At 39.9% G+C, this 23691-nt stretch overlaps 1 protein-coding gene across 10 annotated transcripts in view; it reads right to left on the bottom strand.

Annotated features, from left to right (window-relative positions):
• The window catches only part of PTK2 (protein tyrosine kinase 2), a 187770-nt gene that overhangs the window by 7241 nt on the left and 156838 nt on the right, over positions 1–23691 (bottom strand). For all 10 annotated transcript variants that reach the window (XM_077781884.1, XM_077781887.1, XM_021532480.3 and 7 more), the window contains 9 exons: positions 23122–23237; positions 22193–22293; positions 21206–21295; positions 19735–19939; positions 13488–13599; positions 11153–11239; positions 9850–9987; positions 8380–8511; positions 2562–2624 (listed from right to left, as the gene is read on the bottom strand). In XM_077781884.1, the coding sequence (XP_077638010.1) occupies positions 2562–2624; positions 8380–8511; positions 9850–9987; positions 11153–11239; positions 13488–13599; positions 19735–19939; positions 21206–21295; positions 22193–22293; positions 23122–23237 (1044 nt within the window). The remainder of the gene's footprint in view (positions 1–2561; positions 2625–8379; positions 8512–9849; positions 9988–11152; positions 11240–13487; positions 13600–19734; positions 19940–21205; positions 21296–22192; positions 22294–23121; positions 23238–23691) is intronic.

Below are 23691 nucleotides of genomic sequence, written 5' to 3'. Positions count from 1 at the left end.
ATAGAGGTCATGGTGGTGAAGCAGAAATGGCAACACAACAAAGAGACTCCAGAACTTCCTGCTGAATGGTTCTGTAATAGGAACACACTTCACAGCTGGTTTGCTTTTTGGTTTTGTTGCAAAGCTCTTAGTCAAGGCCCATTTGCTCATCTACTTGGAAGAATTTAGTAACAGACTGAAGTGACTTTCCCTGGTAATTGCATTCTCCCATCCTTCACACCAACCTCATCACTGCTGTGAGCAGCCCAAGTGTCAGCACAGTATTAAAGAATATCTCAGTATCAACTGCCCTGGTCCTTAGGGGTAATTTTAACTTCCCAAAATTCAACTGGGAATATCATACAGTGGACAAGGAAAAAAAAAAAGAGGTCTAGGAAATTCCTGTGTAAGTAACTTCTTGGTGCAGGTATTAAGGAAGCTGGGAAAGGTGATTCCTGGAATTGTTTGTAAACAGAGAGGGACTCATGGGCCAAGTGCTGAGCAGTGGTTGCCTCAGTCAGGCCACCACAAAGTTGAGCTTCAAATTGTTGGAGGTAGGAGAAAAAATTCCAGCAAAATCTTGGCTCTGGAGAGAGTGGACTTTGGGTGCTTTCCAGGAAATAGTGAGGTTCCCAGGGAATCTGCTTTTGAAAGAACTGGAGTCCATGGGTGTCAGGTGATTTTTTAGAGCAATCTTTAAAGAGCCCAGAGGCAGATAGGCAGAGAATTCTAGAGTGCTGGAAATCAAGCAAGCAGGGCAGAAAAAGGCCTGGCAGGGAAGGGATCCTCCAGAACTTAGGTGGACCAAAGAAGTGTACAGACCTTGGAAACAGGGACAGGTGGCATCCCTACAGAGATGCTGTTTGCCACTGCAGGGAGAGAATTTGTGCTGACAAAGCCTGACTGCAGTTTCAGCTGGACAGCACCACAAGGAGGGCTTTTTAAAAATGTCAACAACTACAGGAGAACCAGAAATTACATTGAACTGTTGCTCTGTAAGGTTGGTCACCTCACAAACAGGGACACAACGTGGAGACATTCAGCCATATCATTACCTTTGATTTGTGCTGTTAACCTAAATATTTCAAATCTGGTAACTCCAGGGGAAAAGAAGGAGAGCAAGAAAGAGGCAGAAGAATGATATCCCACTAAAACAATTCTTGCATTTTTACTTCCATAAAATTGTGTATTGAAAGTACAGGTCAAAAGAATGTGATCAGACAGGAACTGCCAAAATGTGGGTGGTAACTTCTCATTTGTATCACTGCCCAATTTATCATCCCCTCAGTTAGAAACTCAAATTGAGTCACAGCAGCCTTAAGCATTTCCCACTGTAAATGAAGTCAGAGTTATGTTCTGAATCTACTGAGAACTGCAAGATCAATTTCTGTGATTAGAAATGTAGTTACCATGAATTAGTCTCTTTCAAAACCCATTTTGTCCATGGCCGTGAAATGTTTTTTTCACACTTTCAAACTGGGTGTGGTATTGGACCATCTCATCTGGGCAACAGGACTTTCCCTGGACACAGTTTGGATCTGCAACCTGTGACATGACCTGAAAATCTCCTGGGCATCTCAAAGCATCTTCATGAGCAGCACAAAATGCAGCAGCACTTTTCTTGCTCTTATTAAAGATGCAACAACAGCCAAAGTCTAACTGTAACAAAGAATCTTCTCCAACTTAAGAGAAAAAAATCTTAGGAGCTTCCAGACATTAATTTCTCCAGAGACTGTGCTGCTGTGTGTCATTGATACACTCATCCATGACTGTCTTGGCTGCAAATACAGGAAGAATCCCTAAATTCTTAAGAAGTGAAGAAATGCTGAAGCCAAAGCAGGCGTTTACAGTCGCATCCCAAATGAAACAGGAGGGTGGATTTCAAATATCCACTACTTTCCTGGGGAGAAACAGTGGATGAAGCACCAGGTTTGTGTCATTAACAGTCCCCAGCCTAATCCTCCTTTTCCAACAGTATGATCCAGAGATTCCAATGGCAATTAAACAATTGAAGAGATGATTTTAGAACACCTGAGCTGAAGCTGCTGTCTGGGAGTAAAGAAATGGCTGTGGGGTTTATTCCAATTGTTTCATAGTGGATCATTTACCCCCGACAGATTTTCTGGGTAATACAACAGCAACATTTACATTCCTTCTGAGAAAACTCTTCAGATATTTAAACTACAAAAGTTGCTTTAATCCTACTTCCTGTTGACAGAACTTGCAGAAAACAATCCCCATTTTTACATAAAAGGCACAATTCTACAGCACATGAGCACTTGGAAATTATTTTAACACATTTATGGAAACATTTTAATATTTGTTTCAAGAACAGCTTCAAGGGGAAAAAACAAAAAACAATCAACAAACTCAAAAACCCCCAAACTGCTGCATGAACCACTTTGCTGTTGCTGCAGTTCTCACAGAAGCTGAGCCATTTGGAAAGCTGTACCACCATGTAACAACATGGAAAGGTTTAGCAAAGCCTTTAAATCATCTCCCACCCCCAAGCCAGTGTACAGCATGTTCTTCCAGGAAACTGGAGGAAGAGCTGGGGGAGGAAAAGATCCCCCCACACTTACAGGGCCCTGGAGACCTCCGTCCTCGCGGTCAATGCTGCCTCTGGAGTGCCTCATGTCGGGTTTCTGAAACAAAAATCCAACGATTCACTCTGTGCTCTGCTTACCCAGTGATGTGCCCTTGGCTTAGAGGCAGTGTGAAGACAGGAAAGATCCTGTTAAAAATGCAGCCTGACAAATCCAGATGTCATTTCACTGCAGTCCCTGCGCCCCCGCTGCCGCCACCGCAGCCTCGGCGCTCCTCCAGCACCGAGTCAGAATGCTCTGATAAATATCCAGAGTACCACTGCCCTGACAACAACACTGGAAAATCTGCATTTTAGTTTTCTCAAAGGCAACAAAAGTTGGGTTTTTTTCTGAAGAGAGAAAAAAAAGAAAAAAAAAGAAAAAAAAGAAAAAAAAAGAAAAAAAAAGAGCTTGCTTCCCAACAGTAAAATTCCAACCACAGGATGAGAAACGCTGCACATTAATTCCCACTTCCTGCCCCAGGATGGCTTAAATGTACTTGGCTCCCTCTCCAAGCAAATGGGGCCAATTACTGGAGCTCTCTAAACACTCCGTGTGGATACAGCCAGCCAACAAAGCCATCCAGATGCCCTTTTCTTCCCATACAAGCAACAAACAAATTTATATTTCATGTGTTTCCAGCACAATACAGGAACCTGGGGCTTGGTTGGTTTTTAAAAGCAAAAGTAAAATCAAACCAATTTTGATTTTTTTTTTCTTTTGACACATAAACCAGTTATTTTTCATACAGAATATCCTAAGTTGGAAAGGGCTCACAAAAACCACTAAGGCCTACTTCTGGCCCTTCACAGGAAAACCCCACTTATCTCCCCAGCAAATCCAGGTAAGTTTTATTTATTCTTCAAGGACAACGTTGACTACAGGGAAAGACAAAGGAACAGTAGATGTGGAGCCACAGTTAACACTGATCTGAAGACACAAGCTCAGCAAAATTACAGTGTGCTTCTTGCACACAAAGTTTGGCACTTAAAAACAGGATTTACTTGACTTTCCTATGAGAGTGGATGAGGTCACAATGAGATGATAACTCAAGGGATAAAATGGTCACACACAAGATAAAAATAACATTTTTTCATTTAGAGAAATGTAGGTGTAACTAAACACAGTGCCACTAAACTGACTGCATGCTCTTTCAGGGTTAATTTCAGGAGACAAATACATCCTTTTCTTGTTTTAAAGCTATTTGAGATTCCTCCCTCCTGTAAGAATACTAAAGAATAATTCCAATTCACAGTCCTACTAAATGACCCCAAAAACCAGCAGGGCAGAAGGAACCTGCAAAAACACACTAATATTCATCTTCTGTCATTAAAAATAGTCCAGTTGTGCTGCCCGTTTGTCAGAAGAGCTTACATTTGGGATTTTCATTCAGTCTTCTGCAGACTGAGTGAAGCACAGCCAGAGACAGTCACTGCCCGAAGATCGTGTAGATTAAAAATAGAAAATCAGATCAGACAGGGAAACATTTAACCCCCTGTTAAATGTGAGGAACTGAAACAGACACAAGTGGTCTCCTCATGTTTTTCCAGGAATTTGTGACAAATTTCAAGATTAAACCTACCACTGACTCATCTCCAGTTTATTTCCTGATTACAATAAAGGAATTTTTTTCTGATTAAAGTCTAATTTGATATAAGTATGTCTGAAACATCACTAGACAGGTAAAGTAATGATTCTCATCATATTCTTCAGCTAAATCACATAGCTAACCTTGTTAAATATCCATATAAAGCATATAACAAACTACATTATTTTACAGTAAAGGTGATTTTTGATGATCAAACTCCCATTGTATTTTAAAGTATTATTCAGCAGCAGTTCTTCCATTTCTGCAGTTGCAAGAGCTTTAAGCCCCTCATGCTGCCACAACAGCAATGCATTGCTGAATTTTGAATACTGAGATCCTTCAGCTGCTTAATGCAACGTTCTCTAGGTCAACAATCAGCCTCACACCAAACCTGTTCTGTACTTCACACACCATTTCACAGCCCCAAAGAACACTCTGCCATCTTTCCAGTCCCTGCCATGGCTCTGGACCTCCCAAAATCTACAGAAAGAACTGTATGTTATTAAAATCTTGCAGAAAAACAAAGTCCTTCAAAAGTAAATGGATTTTTTTTAAATAAATAAGCCTACTATCTGAAATCTTTGGAAATGTCAAGAGGAATTTTCAGACAGGATGTGTATGTTGACAAAGTGGGACATAATCCACTTTATTTCCAGTATTTCTGGTTACTTGCTAATAAAAGAATATGTAAGCCTTGGAGTTCTCAGGACATGCTGAATTGTAATGTCTTGGTGGGATTTTCTCAGGCTTAAAATTAGAATCTTATTTTAGCAACAGTTCACATCAATTAGACTTGAATTGCAGTTCTCAGTGTTAAAATAGGGCAAAAACCACAACTATGTGGGAATTTCAGAAAAAAACCAATGAACCCAAGCATGATAAGGAAAATATGTGAGTTATTTCTTCTTAAGCTATCCCAGAAGGGACTATAAATTTCTTAGTACCAAACTGTTCTGTCTGCTGAGGAGTTACTAACTAGCATGCACATATATATCTTTATTTATCTGATTAAAAATAATGTACATAACATCAGCACAGCCAGAAAGAAAGGTTCAAAGTGGAAAGTCCAAATAAAGGAAGGAGCAGGCAATTAAACAGGCCTAAAAGAAGAGATGTGTAAAATGTTCAGAGATAATTTCTGATTGTTTTGCATTGTTTGTAGTGCATTTGTAGCCATTCCATCTTCCACCTGAATGTGCCCTGGAGAGAGACTGTGTCCTGTAGTGTTCTCTGTCAAGGTTTAGGTGCAGTAATGCTTTGTGTCTCCACTTCAGCTTTCTCAGAAATAATTCACCTATTTCTGTCCTTCCTGGAGATGCTCATCTCCACAGCACTTTTACCAACAGAGCATGAAAATTTCATCATCACAAGTTTAAATCAGTGTCCATTAGAGCTGGCAGACCTGAAGTGCTGCCTCCCCTCCCTGTCAGGGGGCTGGGAGGGAGTGTCAGCCCTGGATCCCCCAAAATCAACCCCTTCACCAATTCTCTCCTCACTCTCCAATGAATGTATTTGGTACAATTTAAAACCAAACACTTCTTTACTCTTCAGTTTTTACACAATGGATTTATTTTCATTTGTGAGCTTCCCACGAGGAGAGACCTATTTGCTTTCTCTTTCTAAAGCAGAATTTCCAGAATTCTGGATTTTGCTAAGGCTGCAGCTTGAAAACAACATTTCTATTCTTTCAAGTACTAACTAGTCCCATGTCCTCCAAGGACCAGTTTCAGGCAAACTGCTTACACCGATAACAACCTCCCCAAAGACCAGCACATTTCCATTTCAATGCCACTGCACTGAATTCCCCACCTGGGGAGTCCTCTCCAGCAGCATCACTGCTGTTTATCCCTGTACCAATATGCTGTGAGTTGTATTTTCTCCTTGCAGAAGCAGCAATAAATTCCAAGTCATGAGCAAGTTGGTGTTCCTCTGTGGAAACAAAAATTGTACTAACAGAAACCCAGAGAGTATTTTCCATCTTGTTATAGTGTCTTACAATAAATCATTTGCAGTTGCTCCCCTGTGAGTCCAACTCTCAGTAGTACAAGTGGGATGTGCTGTAGAGCCTGAGGATTGGGTAAATAGAGCTGTTTTTGGAAGCAGACAGTTTACACTGAGAACACTACACATGGTTACAAAAGTTAAATATTATAGTTAAGTAAGTTAAATATTAAAATTTGGCTCTACTCTGTTGTTCTCTGTGCTGAAAAGGACAGATACTATTTAAAACCTGCCTAAAGCAGGCAAGGGAAGGCCAGATTTTTTCTCCCTGAATCACCTGGATGAATGAATATAAGGGAGGTCCTACTTCCCAGAGCAGAAATGTTAATTGTCACTCACTAGAGGACATCAACAAGGAGCATGTGTGTAATACCTGGCTTATTTCTATGTTGGACATCACTATATGTCCTTAATGCCTCAATAAATGGCTTCTTTTCACATGTTTGGACTCTCATGTCTGAATTGTGGATATCTTCAGGAGACCTGCAAGGTTTCCAAGAGTGACTCCCCACAATGACTTTTCCACATCTTCACTTTCTCAGGGCTAAACCTAGAAACTCACCCACACTCCTTTTCCAAGAAAACACCCATCTATAAACTGAATGTTCTCCTGACACACATCCTGCTACAGGCTCAAAGGCACCCTGTGGCTACCAGCAGCTCATTTAGCTCCTAACATGAGGTATAAATTTGTAATAGGCATCCAAGGGTGAACCTCAAAGTCTGTACAGTCAAAATGTTAATGTGGAAAGAAAAAGAATTGAAGTCTCTTATGGATTCCAATTCCTCGACAGAGTAGATGCAAGAGAGATGATGTCTCCTCACAACAAAACTAACACAAAATGGAAACACAGCAAATCTCTCTCAAACAGATGCTTATGGGTGTATTACAGATAAAAGAAAAATCAGCAAGTTCCTTCTCAATGTCAGTTTGGGGGATGATAAACATCCTACACTACAAATACACAAAAAAATCAGGAAATTTTCTGCAGGAAGTTCCCACACAACCTGCTGCTACCACCTGCAATGTCAATACCCCATTCCCAAAAAGCTGATCCCACAAAAAGTTCTTTACCATCTTTAAAGTTTTAACTGATGAGTCTGACCTCCTGGGCTGTGTAGGTCACAAACAACTGGTGCCACAAAAGACTGGAAAAGCTAATGCCTAAATTAGGGAAGAAATTTTCCTTTCCCCTCCCTCTCTTCAGACCAAACAATCTGGGCACAGTGGTTTGTTTGGTGTCATCCCAATGGGGAACTGCAAATTCCCAAGGAGACTTAGAAAGAAACCAGTTTCAACAGCCATTAATCAAAAGTCACTTCTTAGCTCAAGCACAACGTGGATCTCAGCTAGAACATGTCCTGGATATGGGGGCATCTACCAGGAGCTCCAACACAGGAGATTTCCAAACTGAAACATTCCTTGAAATATGCCTATGGTTAAGCACAGGACTGTCAGTCACAACCCACACACAACACTGTGAATTATCCCCTGTTCTGTGAGGCTCAGGCACCCACAGGCTCCTGGTAACATTCTACTCCATCTGTAGCCATCAGCCTCAAGCAGGAGAAATTTAACACTCAACTTGAATTTTGACAAGTGGGAAGCCAGAGCTGAAGCAAAAAAAACAAAAACAAAAACAAACAAAACAAACAAACAAAAAAAACCAAACAAAAAAACCACACACCAGTGGCACTGACAACAATTCTCTGTGGAATTGCAGAGAAACAGCATCAGAACATCCCATTACCAATGATTTCTTCTTCCTGCTCACGGAGAAGTTTTCCCCTCCTCACAGAGCTCTCTCTTATATTATTTTTTCCCACTAACATGTGCCTTTATTCCTCCAGGACAGGACTGGGAACAATTCTTAGCACAGCCATGACTCTTAGATGGCTGATGGTTACATCTTTTTTAGGGGTAGAGTTCTGTGTAAGAACAAACAGGCAACCTCCAGAAGGGCACAGAATTATACCCACAACTTCCCCCACACAAACACTCAATTGGATAGAATGAGAGTCACCAAAAGCCACAGCTGTTCAAGATACCTGAAACACAGTTCTCATTAACTGAACACTTATTTTAAAACCTGTTTCCAAACCCACATGTTGGGGGTCCTGTATCCTGTGCATTTTCTCATTTCACAAAAGTGACCAGTTTTAACCAGCTGCAATACAAAACCAAAAATCAGAAGGAATTAAAAGCTCTGTGAAATAAAGAATTACCAGGAATCGTTCTTCTTTTTCCAGCCAGCGCTGATCTTCCTCCATCTCCTGCTGCTGTCGTATCAACCTCTCCTCCATCAGGTGTGTGGGGAGAACCTGGCTCATCCCCCGGATGTCCAAAGTGCCTGAATCCTACAATCCACAGGAAGTTTACTCAGTCTCACAATTTAAAATTCCTATGAATAGGTGCAAGAACTTAGAGATTACAAAAGCAAAGGAAAGTTTTTTTAGAAGTGAATTTTCAGCAGCAGTCAAGCAGAGTTACTTCAGCTCCTCCAAAACAGAAGCAGAGCAGTGAAAGAAACTCCTTCCAACCAAGTTTTTATCTGCCTTGCTCTTAGTCACTGCAACCAAAAAAGATTTGAAAGATTGTGTTCTGTTTTTCAGCAACATTGTCACTTCCTGTATTGCACTTCATTTAAGCTAGACAACAAAACCAGACTTATAAATTTTCTTGGTCTTGAGCAATAATGTAAACATCCAGTTGTTAAAAGCTAAAAGATACATTTTTAAAAATCAAAACAAATACAGTGTTCAGTGTTAGCCAACAGTGGCAAAGCATGTCACAAGAACATTTTTTAATGAATTTTTGACCAAATATTTATGGCTGCCTTAAGCTTACAAAGTATGTCACAAAAATATTTTTAAATGAATTTTTGACCAAATATTTATGCCTGTCTTATGCTTAAAAATACTCCACATACCATACCCCAATGCTGCCTGGAAATCATTAGGAAATAATGTATAAATTAGTATTTTTAAAAAAGCTAAGGGAAACTTGGTAACAAAGTTCCCTGTATTTCAGAGGCCACTTAAATGTTTATCAGGAACACAGGGAATATAGCTCATAAGATTAAGACAGAAGATGCAGAAACTAAATCTTTGTGGAAGGAAAAAATGGAATAAAAAAGTGTACAACAGTGGAGAACGGCAAAAAAAGACAGAAGGTTAAAGGGGGAATTAATTTAATGTTCCTCAGAAGCTCAGTGCAATTATAACAGGCTGGAGAGCACCTAGAAGGAATTCAGCTCAGGAACACTCTTTTAGAGCATTTCATTTTCTCTTCTGGGTAAGTCACAAAAAGCCTCAATCCTTCAGCTGTGCTGGGTATCTCCCAAGAGGTTTTTTACATGAGTGTTCCCATCTCTGTGAACAGCAGTAAGTTCCAGTAAAGCCTTCTCTTAACAAACACCAAATATTTGCTATCACTCAGTTAGATAAGTAGTAACAACTTCATCAAGAATTCATGTGAAGTGACACTCCTTGCCCAGCCTCACAAAGAAGGATTTGTTCAAAAAACAATTCAGTCCTGACTCCCAGTCCACTGCAGTGAGGTAATTTTAAAAGCACCAGAAAAACTCAGTTTTCCTGTAACAAATCTACCTAAATAACAGAAGTAATACAATTTATAATAATAAAAAGTGCATTGAACTGTCCAGAACACAGTAACAGATGTGTCAGATCTCATACCTCCATGTTTGGTTGCCACACTGATATTTCCTGAGGCCGATGGTTCCAGGAATCTGCTTGATCCAGGAGAGAAGCCTGCCCAGGATAAATGCTGCCTGCCATGGCTGGTATCCCATGAGAACCAGGGTAGCCAGACACCTTTAGGGGGCAAAAAAACCCACAGGGGCAAAAACAAAGAGAAAAATAGAGATATTAGTAAGACTGTGCTTCCCCATAATGAAAAGATCTCCTCCATGACAACAAACATGAGAGTACAGAAATTACTCAATTCAAGCAATTACTGAGAAGAAGGGGAAGCAACATCAGAAGAAGGAAGCTGAGCCAAAATATAACACCTCTGTTTTAAGTCTTTGAGGATGCCCATCATAACATAACTATTTTAGAATAACTGCAACAGTACAGAAATACAACTTTTTAGGGTAAGTATTTTATGGTGTCTATCAAACCAGCAGCATCAGAGCATGCTCTAACCTCTGCAGTCAAGGACATCAAAGTCCTCTGAAGACAAAACTCAATCTGCAGATAGATATATAAGAGCTCCACATGCAGAGATCATGTTCCAGATAATAGGAGCCTGCAAACATCACCCTACAGAGCCCCATGAAAATGTACTCCCTGCTGTATCTTACACGCTTAAGGCTTGAGTGGCAGCATATAATTAGTATGCTGAGCTGAGTGGCCTGGGAACTTCTCCACAGGAAAATCCAAGTAGTTTTAATGAGCCTGAAGTACTTATTAAATCAATGAAAACCTCCCTCTCTTCATGGAAAAAATTCCCTTGACTGAGACAGCTGTAATATGGCTGTAGCCTTGAACAAACTTAAAATTGCTCAAAGTCCTTTAAAGACAACATTTTGTTCTGAATTTCTTCAACAGTTTTAAGAAGAAAAGCAAAACCTGTGAGTATACAACATGGTAGAGCTAAAGGCAGCAGCTATAAGGACACAGAAAATAAAATACCAATGACCCCAAGGAAAGGCCCCCAGTTAATGCCATTCTATAAAGCAAGTGATTTCACAGCTCAGCACAAATGTCAACATGAACACCACATTCCCTCAATAAATATGGAAATGCCTGATGTGTTTCACTGCAGTTGCAGGAACATGAGCACCACATCAGATGTGGAAATACTTCCCATCTGGAGTAAAGCTACCATGTTTCTTTTCCTATGTAAAGAAACCCTCATTGAACAGAACTGAATTAAAATAAACCATGTAAGAAGTGCATCAATCCCACCAGCTGCATCTAGGATAGAGAACCCACATTTGTAAAGAAAATATATGAATGGTATTAAATGTAATACCTGGTAATGATTTGGCTGTACCATATGCTGTGGGCTTGGATAAAACCCTTCACTGGATCTGGGGCTGGGGTAACCAGGTCTACTGGGCTGTAAAGAAAAAGGAATTTTTAGAATCATTAAACACACACAACTACGAACAGAAAATTATGTTTCAGTGAGACAAACATTTACAGGTTTGTTACAGGTTTGATAAACTTCAAAAAAACTCCAAAGCAGATTTTCTGTAATTACAAACATTTTTTAAACAACTCAAATTATGTTTCCCCCCATTTTTGCTTGGAAATGGATGCAGCTGAATTGTTTGCTTGGTATGTAAATAAATAATTCTTGCTCTGTGAATTCTTTTTGTTTATTTAATTCCTTGCACTCAGCGACCTGCTCTGTTTTGTCCAACTCTAGAGAGAACATCATCTAAGAACCTAAGTCTTAAATCAAATGTCCAGGTGCAATACAGCCTTGTTTCCAATTTTTGCTGTTAGTTTGTTGCTTCTGTGACTGTTCTCAAAAGTAAACTCTTTTGCTTCAGTAAGAATAACACAAACCAAATGGAATTAGTTGCATGGCTATTTCCATGTGGTATTCTGAGGTATAAAGTTAGTTCTGATGATTAACTTCTGTGTAACTAATTACCTCAACATGGAAAGTGCTTTTGATAATTTTCTGAATCTCCAAAGGTATAGTTGAGGGCTTCTTTTTGAATAAGGAACAGCATTGCTGAGTATTCCAGGAGGAGAAAAATTAACCAAAGAGGGGAAAAAAACCCCAAACTTCATCATTCTGCAAAGGGCTCTCTCAGTCCTTCTGGCTGTTAAAGGCAACCACATTAACTGGAAGACTGCAGATTTTATCTGATGAAAAAATTCATTCTCATTCTGGACTAGGCTGTTTTCTGTCTTAGGTTTCAAAAAGAAATATAACTGTGAGATACAAGTGATTTCACAGTATGGATTGTGAGACCTGGTAATTATTTGAGGATGTGCAGGAGTTTTAAGACCTGCAACAATCTGTAATGCTTACAATGAATCAGCAAAAGAATAAAAAAAATCAGTTGTCACATTAGAAAATTAGATAATAATTAAAGAGACATTTAAAACCTAAAAAAACCTAACCAACAACAGCATCAGAAATACAGTGTACTTCTACAAGGACATAGCAACTCCCTCAAAACAGATTCTCTGCAGTGGAAGAATTAACTGCATTTTTAACACACCTCTGGTCAAGTCATACATTCAGTTCATACATCACACATAAAGGTGCTCACTTCAAATTAAGCATTATACTGGTCAAATTTATGCAGTTTATCTGCTTCTGTAACTTGGAATATTGTCTGTTTAGATAAACACCAAATCCTGCTAATTCATCTCAGATAACTAAACAGGTTGATGGATTGTTTGCTGTTTCTAACTCTGAAATGAAAGCAGCAATTCCACTGCCCTCATTTCCTGCTTGCCATCAATGCATCAAAATGCAGAACTAAGCTCAGAAATCTATCAGGCAACAACCTGGAAATGGAGAGAAAAACACCCCAAAATCCCCAAACACACACAAACCCTTCCCTTAAACCAAAACCAATCAAAAAGTTGCCTTTCTCTGAGTGCTGGGGAATTGTGCAGCACAAAGTTCCACACAAGTACTCCTGGAATTATCATCAGCTCCAGAACCTGGGAGCTCCAGGAATTCACCACAAGCTATCAGGACACAGACAATACAGTGGTGACTGCACAAAATTTAAATTCTTCAAAATACAGGCTCGAGCTGTCAAGCAACAACTTGCAAAAATAACTCTGAGAGGGAACTGGTGAGGTTGGACTCCCACAGCTGCAGAACCCATCAGTGACATCCAAACAGGACAGAAATGAAAATGAAATGGAAACTAAACCACGTATGTTCCTTGGAAACAAAGCCTTAATTTTCTGTCCAGAAGAAGGAAAATGCAATTAGCTGACTTCTGTCCTGTCACTAATGTGTTATAAATAAACTTCATGCTGGCCTGAGAGCTCATTAGCCAACAATTTACAGGAGTGCTACAAGCAACAAGGAAAAGTAACAGCCACGAGACAGTTTTGTGGCAGATATGGGTGTCTTTTACAATTTCAAGTAGAAACAGAGAATCTTACAAATATTATAAACAGAAAATCTTATCAATAAAGCTTCTAAGCACAGTTCAAGCAGAGCTGGGTCATTTCAGGCAAAGATTCCCAGATGGGGACAGAACTGGCCAAAATGCCGTGGTTTGAACCAACCCAGCAGGGCAGGCTTTGAAGAAAGAAACGGAATAAAAAGAAAGTTTATGTTTGTTTTTTGTTAAACACAAGTAATTTGAAGTCTTAGCTACCTTGGGAGGAGCTTCATCTGATCCTCCTGAGTCCCAGGACACCGTGACTTGTCGCCTGGATTCCATTCTCATTCGTTCTTCTTGCTGCAGCTTCTCTTCCTCCAGTATTGTACTAAGGAAAACATATTGCAATCAAGCAAAACTCCAGTTTCAGTGACTAACAAACCTCTCCCCCCAGCTCTTGCATTTTTCAGACTAATAAACAGTACCAACTTGAAATGCTATAAAATTACTGAAAGCCAAACTTATTTTACTTACACTGGCTTTGGGTCTGAAAACCAGTATCAGGAAGAAATATTTCTGTAGGATTAGCAGGATGTTTTTAACAATGAAAACAGCATCAAATTTTCAGAAAGCTGTAGTTGATCTCACACACGATTTTTTTTTTCCATAACAGTTCTTTTTATGTGCAATTACACAGAGAAGTCCTCAAAGACAATCAATCAAGCACTTACTTGCATGAAAGCTTAATCTTCACAAGAAAATATTACACTGAACTGCTGCAAAGGTTCAAAACAAACCGAAAATGTTCTTTACTGAAACTCAAGAGCTTCAGATCACTGTTTTTTTTTTTTTCTTTTTTAAAGAAAGCAGTCAAAAATACTTCTTCAGCTCTTACATTTTAGACTAACCAGGCACATTCAGCCAAGCAATTTAGCAAAACAGAAAGATCTGACAGTATTCACTCAGCTTCTAAGCATTCAGGTCAAAAGGCTGCATTTTCACAAAGTACAAGACAGTAGTAAAACCAGTTTGCTACTTACCACTGTTCTGACTATTAAAAAGCCTGTTTGAAGCTGAACGTGCTCCTGCTGCCCCCACAGCCAGCCTCCTCCCAGCTCTGCTATGTGGCTTATTAATGTTGGATATTTGCCATTTGAAAAAGACTCAGAGAGGAGCTTTGAAAGAGGGAGCTGCCAATTCCTTGGAGCCGCACGCTACGCGGACAGTCTGGAGATGTGAGCAGGGCAGATTATTTCCATATCACTGTCCCCAGGGTAAAGACAATCCTGTGGAGGAGCTACTCCAGCTTCTTTATCACTCAGGAGTTTCCAGAAACAAAGCTTAGCTCTGAGTTTATAATCTCCTGTTCAGTCTGCTAAACAGCCACCCAGAATTACTCATTCAGGGGATGAGATCAACTCCAGCAATCTGTTCTCATCGTGGAACTTCACTGCTTATTTCAAGAATAAATTCCTGCTGGAGACAAGAACTTTGCTTTTCCTTACTCAGCCAAAAAAACCCCAAACTATGCCACTTCTAAAAAGCAGACAAGTCATCTTGTCTCACTGCAGCTAAATCAAGTTTATAACTATTGCTGCAATTTCAATCCATCATTGCTGAAGCAACACAAGAATGTGGAACAAAAGCAAAATCAGGAAAGTTATTTGCAAAAGTCACCCTGCTAGAACTACCATGGAAACACAGTTACAGCCTAACAGAGGGACTGAAGAGAGAATCCTTCTATTTTACCTCTCTCTTCCTTCAGAATAAGGAAAATGCAGTATTTTCTGCCTGAACCCATGAAGAACTGGCACAAAACCCCTGCTTTAAAGCTATTTCACACTTCAGGTATCCTGTGTTTTTATGCAGCATGAGAAAGCAGCCAACATGCAGCCACAGCCATGAGCCATGATTATCATCTTTCAAGACAAGATCTCAGGATTAAAAAAACCCACAAACAACAAAACAGGACCCCAAAAAAATTTGCCCAGATTAATGAATGAGAAATGAATAAAATGTAAGTTTTTAACCAAGCTGTTGATACAGCAGTTGCTCTAATCTGAGCAAAAGAATTAGAGTAGAGTTGGCTGGTAGTAGCTGGCTAAATTTAGAGATGGCTTATTGACAATTTGGAATTGTGTGGAATTTGTCACAGCACAGTCCTGGTTTTCCATAAAAAGGAATGAAACCCCAATACCTCTCTCTGCTTTGCTATCAAAGCCATTTTATCTCTGGTGCCCCAGTGTGCAACACCACCAGCTTGTACCACCAGAAATGACAAACTTCTTTTGAAATTACTTCTTTTCCTTAACACAGGCTCAGCTTTTTGCCTTACAACTGCAGTTCATCCTCCCTGCTCTCCCACTGCCTGTGCCATCAGGAGGTTCTTTCCCAGCAGCCCAGAGCAGCCTGGCCAGAGGCTGATGGGCTGCAGCAGCATCTGTACTTGGATGCCCTTGATTCTGCTGACAAGAATATAAAATAGAAATGCCTCAGAGAAGCTCTACTCGAAAAAACCACAAGGAATAGAAATTACTCACAGAAAGATCTTTGTTTTCACAAAGGGAAGACCGGTCTATGGATGAAGTAAGAGAGTGCCAAGAGATATTTTTGACGTTTCCTCAGTGCAGCTGCTCAAGTTCTCTGAACAGTTTATTAGAATTTGCAGAAGGTCAGGAGAAGTCAGACCTAGGCATATTTTCCCAAACTGCACTTATTTTTAGCAGCAAAAAGGAGCAAGCAGAGAATTCTATCCCTAGCAAACCTTGAGGTAGCACAGACAAATTTAACTCAACTTCTTGGCGAGGTGAAGGCTGAAGAAAAATCTCAACTATTAAAAGTTTGCATAATTGATAAACTTACTTAATTTACGAGGAACTTTTTTACTGAAATTGGCCTTTGACAGCAAAAAAGAAACATTTATGGGGAACTTCAGTGTAGGAATATTTAAAATACTAAACTGCATCCTCATATTCCAAAAGGCACAGCAGTTCCAGTGTCTCTGGCTACAGTGGTGTCGGAACCTACATGAAGTGCTGACCTCCAAAAAGCAGCTTCTTTCTTTCCCTCTGCCACCAGAAATACAAAGCTGGATGCAGAGGAACATACTTGCACATACTGTTCTAAAATGAAAGCGTTTTTATATGGATTATGGACTATTCTTAATGGTCACAGGCAAAGACCAGAACAGCAAAGCATTTTGCAGCCTCCATCATGTGAAGGCTGCAAAAGTAGCCTTGAAGTATGTGTTACAGTCTCTTTTTGGTCAGAATGCCACAAAAGAAGACTCAAACTGCCCTCACCCTTACCAATTTTCATTTACAAGCAACATTTCATGATCTATATCAAATGCAGTAACAAAAAGGCTCAAGTCCAGCTCTCATGAGTTAAGTATCTCACTGTTGTCATAAAACCAGACTTTAAAAGCATAGCATCTGTCTCTTTTCCCCTCTCCCCATTCTTTTTAGAGCTGTTTCAATGTGACCTGCAGCCCCAGGATGCCAGTGGGGTGAAGCATTCTTTAAAACCTGTGACCAAAAATGGGCCACAGTGATACTCTCACCCTCTGCAATGACACAACTGCTCCTTGTTTTGCTATTTGTAACTGAGAGGGTTTATTAAAGGTACTTCAAACAAAATTTGTTCCAAGACAATGAAAAATGTCATGAAATTACATTAATTTGAAAGTTTAAACTTTAAATCCTTTTATATTATTTACCATGTACTGCAAGACAAAGAATCTCTTCTACACAAAACCAACAAGGCAACACACACTTCCCAATTAAAAAACCAAAAAAAATCCTTTATTCTAATTCTGACCAAGCCAGAATTGCAGGAGTAGCAGGGTAGCACCTCACTGCCCTGACCTAGTCTGACTTTTAACCCCCCTCCACCACTTGAAAAAGGGACTTGGAATGTGAGGATAAACTGCATTTGGAAATCCACAATCCACCCATTTGTTTCTGTGTTTGCTGGGAAGACTGACTCAACCACATCCACTTCAGACAGATCAAATGCTATAAAATTACTACCCTAATAACAGTACTTAAATTCATATGTAGCAACAAATAACAGTGCATAAATTGTGCAGAAATCAGCACCTTTGCCTTGCACAATCAGCTGCAAATTCAGTTTGGGTAAAGCAGCTGTTACTATGGGAAAGCACCAAATAACAGAGAGCACATGAAATGCTTATGCTCCCATCAATGCTATTCCAGATGCACAAGATTTTTCCCAAAGCCATGGAGGTTTTTTTCATTAAACCAGAGAGGAATGAATGCTGCAGTGCTGTATCTGGCTCCAAACAAACATCCAGTCTGCTCTCAGCTTGAAGAGACTACTCTGGACAGCATCCAGAACGAGCAGCAGCAGCAACACCACAGGGATAGGCCACCAGGGAAATAGCTTGTTTTTGCAAGTTCATGGGAATTTGAGTTCTGAAACCAAATCCTCCCTAGCTGCCTGAGACTGCCTCATCATCAGGGAACTGGCAACCTTTCCAGTGAGAGACTGGCTCTGTCTGGAGCAGCCCAAAGCAGCCCCAAGGACAACCATGCTGCCTAAATTTGGGAGATAAAGGTCACCAGTTTGGTGTGGCAGAAAGTTCCCTGCTTTGGTGGGAACAGAGTGAAAACTGGATTTTAGGGTTGCAGTAACCCCAGGAGAGAGGTTGCCCTGTAAACAATGCTTCAAATCTCCCAGCATGACCAGAGGAGCAAACACCCCTCCACACTGGGTGCACTTTTCATGCAGAATGAGCTGGAAGGGGTGCCTGGAGCTCTCAAGTCTGATCTCCTGGTGAAGCTGGACTCCCTACACAGCAAGGGCCAGGTGCTCTGAGCCTTTTCCAATCAAAATCTGCACATGTGCCAGCATGGAAATTCCAGAGTCTTTCTGGGTGACCTGTTCCAGAGCTCACCCAAGCACACTGGGAAACATTTGGATGTGTAACCAACGAGACCCTGCCTTGCTGCATGCCCTGAGTGCTGGTTCTGAGGAGAGCCAGGCTCCTGGGCACACCCTGGATTTACTCATCGTCTTTCCTTCTTTCCTTCCCGGTGAGATACTCTCCATACTTGGCTTTACACACCACAGCCACCTTCCAGTCACTTGTTTAAGGGCTTCATTCTCATCTGTGCCAACCAGCTTTAAGTTAACAGTCCAACCTGGCTGCAAATTACCAATCATCCTGTACTTTCAGAGCCAAAAACAGACAAAAAGCAAGTGAATTGCCAATTTCCCCCTATTACCCAAATAACACAACTGTGTCACATCTTTTTCTTGCAATCCCTACCCAGCCCTGACATTCTTCTTTTTGTGTTTGTGTTAACTCCACACAGTGAAGAGGATGAGAAGTTACCTGTGAGAAGGGTCACATCTTTCTTTAGTTCTACAAATTACTAGTCTACACAGGAACTCCCAGAGAAACAGATGGTGGAACTGTATGCAATTTTAAAAAATAGGAAAAAGCTTTAAGGTCTTCCAGTTCTCCATACAGCAGCTCTGAGATAGCATCATAATTACATTCAAATTGTCTCTCATTTTAACCACCAGTGAATTATCTTAAACCAATAACCTTCAGTGACAGCAAAAACATAATACTATGAAAATAAAACATGCCACAAAGCACAACTTGGAAACAAAGCCTGAAGTAAACCCAAAGAATTCAACAATGAACTACAAGAATTCCCAGTGTGGATTGTCAGTGAGCCAAACCTAAGTGTTACTCAAAGCTTGTACTGACTTATGCAAAATAAATCCTGAGCAGTCACGAAATCCAAAAGTCACAACTTTTGTGAAACAATTTGGTCACAAATATCAAATGTGCCTGCACATTATCTCAGTGATGTTTCAAAGCTTAACTATCCCTCCCACTTTGGGGCTGGTGAAATGGTGATAGGGACACTGGAATATATTACTGCAGAATAAACTAAGGTGTGAATTTAGACTGGTCTGCAAGGTGTGTGCTCACACTCATTCCAAGATAAACACAAAGGTAGTTTATATCCTGGTTTACAAAAGGCAGAGGAATTTCTGTCTGTTATGCTGCATTTACTGCAGGTTCTGTAATTGCCCTGTGACAGCTCTGACTGTGCAACCACTGTGCTACATGTCATGAAAGTAAATTCCAACAGCATTCACCTGATGCTTCATTTAAGATACATCTCTACCCCAAAAGCCCATAGAATGTTTCTTTAAATAATCACTAAATTATTTTAACCTCCTTTCCCAAGGACTGTAGCTAAAATTATAAGCAAATTGCTAGTAAAACGTGAAGTTTTTCTTGGGCGAAAAAGGAGGTGATTCATATTTCCACTTATTTGAATTTACTGCCTCATCTCATTTTCTCTACCAGATGAAGCCCAGTTTTCCCAAATACCAGCAACAACCTGGCCATATGAAGATAAAAACTCCAAACACCGTGCCTCGTGTTTTCCACAGGACCAAAACACTGTAACAGAAGATTAAGCAAAAAGAAGTATTTCTGAACAAAGGAAATGACCTCTCAGAAGTCAAACCCTACCTGAGTTGTGCTTTAAGTTCAGTAAACCTGGGTCTCCTGCTGGGGTCGTAGGCCCAGCACTTGGTCATAAGGCTGTAGAGGGTGGGAGGGCAGTTTGGAGGCATCGGGAGCCGCTCGCCGTTCTCGATCCGCCCAATCACATCATTGTTCTTCACGCCCTGGAAGGGCTTTACCCCGTGCATGAGGATCTCCCACATACACACACCTGAGGAACACACACAAACACACCATCTTCACTCTGAGCAAACAATGAGAGCTGCCAAAAGAGAAACAAACCCCAGTTTTGTACTAATAATGCAATTTCTTCCAAAATGTATCACCAGGGACTTGGTTTGGACTTACCTGCAGCAGAGGAGTGACTGCAGCAGGATCACAGACACAGCACCAGCCTCACCTACTGATGAGGCAGAGTGACCCACAGCTGGCTCACACAGTCTTTTACCTTCCCTAAACCACTGCTTGCTCATATTCAAATCTCCTCTCTTATGAGGCAGAATGTGTTTGCTTTTCCCTCTGACTCCTTCTTCCAACTGACTTGTTCTGACATGTAGGCTGCATTTGCACTTTAAGGGTTTTTAGGGTTGGCACTGATCCACATTTTTTGTGCTGAAAATGTGCAATGAACCAGTTTCTATTGAAACTGCATTAAAAGAACATGGTCTGATACTTTAGAATTGGCCAAAATGTTCCATAGGCTTTATTTTTCTAACTCTGACAGTACTAGAGTTTTCTTCAAACGATTATAAACTCTTCACTTAAAAACATTCAGATTTTAAATTGTAAAGGTGAATTATTACTTGACTGTCCTGTTCTTATTTCAATTCCCATCACTTTTGTTCCCTAACACAGTTTGTGTTGTCTGTACAGGCCAGCAGTCAGTGCCAGTTGGAGCACAGAACATCAGATTCATATAAAATTATGTATATTTGGGAAAAAAGACTGAAATTTCAGGATATGTCCATTTACCCTTATATTTAATGAGCTTCTGGTTGTATTTTGTAGGAGGCCAGGAGCTATAAAAGACAAATTAAGTGGGAATCTAGAATTAAGGATCTGGAAATTGGGTATCTCATAGGATGACTGCACATTAAGCAAAGAAATGTTTATCAACATAAAAAAAAGTTGAAATATAACAGAGAAAGAGCAAATAATAATTGTATAACACAAAAAGCCAAACTAAAACCAAGAGACAAAAATAACCTCTGTCATAACTATGAACTAATTTCCTTGCATCTTCATTTCTGTCAGCTTCTTACTAGAGGTAAAAAAGCTCATGAAAATTCAGGCTTATTGGGCAGAAAAAGGAAAGAAAAATACAGAGGTGGAAAACACGCTGGAAGAAACTGGATTTTCAGAATGCATAGTCAAAACTGTGACAAATATTTGGAAATTATCATTTATAGCAGTCAAAATGAACACTGGACTTATCCAAGAGGACATAAAGAATCCTCCCCACTTGGTTTTCACTTACCAAACATCCACACATCACTAGCTGACGTAAACCGTCGGAAATTGATGGACTCTGGAGCCATCCATTTGATGGGTAATTTTCCTTTGGAAGCTACAGGGAAGGCAAGAGAGAGCAGGCTGTTATCCCCACTGCAGAGCTCAAAAATAGATTCTGTTCCCAGTGAATAATTCATAGGAAAAACCAATCTCCAGTGTAGTATTTCAAATATCGATATATAAGCTGTTTGGCTTTACATTACATGGAAAATGAACCAACAAAACCCAAAATAATAATAATAATAATCCCCCAAAGCTCCCTTAAAGACCCAATAACAAACCCCAAAACACACCAAGAAATGATCACATCAAAATTATTTCCCCTCTTAGCAATTAAAAAGATAAATTGCAGTTCAGCAAAGTGAGACAAATACAATGAGGAAACACAACGGAGTGTAAGGGGACAGATAATGGATAATTTAAAATACATGAAATCAGAAAAATATTAAAGATGAGATTTATGTAGTCATGGTTTAATAATATACACCAGCTTTGGCATGCTATTGTTTGGTACCCAACATGCAATCTTTATTTTCCTGCTGCATTTCCCATTTCCCATCTATCAGACACTGCAGGACATCTCTCAGCTGCTGGAGACACCAAAGCTCAGTATTCCATACAAAATGAGGCAAAAGCAGGCTTCAAAGGCAGGTTTGTACTGAGTCTCCCATGTCCAATGGCATCTGAAGTATGCAGCATACAATGACAACACCAACTTAGCATTCATCTATACTTACATGTGAATTTGATATTTTTTGCACCTTAAATCACACCTTGTGATCCTTCTTCTTAATCACACATAGGAATTTACTGCCATTAACTAAGTGTTGAATAACTTGCCTTTTTATACAAATGCACCAGCTAGGCCAAGGAAATCTGGTTAATTCCTCAACAATGTGAGAAGCAACTGTGTTTTCAGTGGCCTGCAAGAGGGATCCAGAGGCCATCTCACCTTTGTAGTAAGTACTGTCTTCCATGTATCGGGATAAACCAAAGTCACCCAATTTCACACAGTCTGTGGTAGATACCAGCACATTTCTAGCAGCAATATCCCTGCCAAACAGAAGAAATAGTATTTCTAGTAACTTTAAAACATGAAGTGGTGAGGTATCATCACCCAAAGAAAATTTATCTCCTGCCCTGCAAAGGTAAGGAACTGGTTTAGGATTGCAGTCCCATAGGAGGTTTTCTAGTCAGGAACTCAAGTTCTCAATGCAGAGAATAAGATCCCCCCGAGCCTCCTTTTCTCTCCCTTTGTTATTTATATATTTTAACATAAATATCTATGTATCTATGTATAGCTATTACTTTACATGCAAGTGTTTGCTTATACATTACCACAACACATGTACAGAATTACATACTCAGTATTTAAACATAAGTGAATTGCTTGAGTTTAAAATTAATTTTACTTCATAAGTGGAGTTTTGTGAACCCTTAGTTGCACACAATAAGAGGTTGAAGTCAGTCTCTTCTCACTAGAATCTCATGTTCACATTCAAGGGAGTAAAATTCAAAACACACGGTGAAGGAAGATTAGGTTCATTTTCTGGTTAAGCAAGTATTTGTATTTTATAAATATTTTATTTCCCCTCCTCTTTACTTAAGAAGCCATCTGCCCTTGTTTTCCTTTTCTATATTTGAATGATTACAGTTGACTCACAGCTTGAAAAAATACCGTAACCACAAAGCAACAACTGAAAATTATTCTGATTGAAATCTGGCACCAGCTCCAAGTCAATCCAGGCGTGAGCCAGCAGGTGTCACCCTTGAAAAGGGTGTAATTTTAGTGGAAACCTCTGCAAAAATGACACTCCTTAAAATTTTAAGAGCAGTGACATATAAAAATACAGGCACAGATAAATATGTATGAAGTCTTACCTATGTACAAATCTTTTGCTCTCTAAGTAGGCAAGAGCTGTGCTAAGCTGGTAAGCATAGAGTATCAAAGAGGCCAGGTCCAAGCTGTACTTCCTTACTTGCAAAAACGACCTCAGCTTTTTGCACCAAGGAGGAAAAATGAGAAAGAAATTAGGACAAGAAAATAAAGCTTAAAAAGGCATACTTCAAATTGTGAAGTTTACGTGAGTATCAGTAGGCATGACTTCCTAGCTTTAAAGGCTGGATGAGGAAAAGAAAACCACTTTCCATGGAGAATTGTGACTCTGCCTTAGAATTCAAGCAGTTTTTCTACATGAAAACTGTTAAACTAAAAAAATAAATGCAATTTTGTGCATTCTTTCCAGTCTCCTTTTCAAAAGCATCTCCTGTGGCTGTTCCACAGTGAAGCACTCTCGGACTTTTTCGTTTTTTTCTATCCTTGAGAGCAGCCTTCATTTATGACCTAAATCACTTCAGAACTGACCAGGACCTGGCCAACCCAAACATAGATTGATCAATATTGTTTTAATATTTTATTCAATAATTTTACTTAACTTTGTTCAATATTTT

The sequence above is a fragment of the Lonchura striata genome, chromosome 1 (assembly GCF_046129695.1).
Source record: "Lonchura striata isolate bLonStr1 chromosome 1, bLonStr1.mat, whole genome shotgun sequence".
Classification (NCBI taxonomy): Eukaryota; Metazoa; Chordata; class Aves; order Passeriformes; family Estrildidae; genus Lonchura; species Lonchura striata.
The sequence above is the reverse complement of the archived record's forward strand: the minus strand, read 5'-3'. Positions and strand labels throughout refer to the sequence as shown.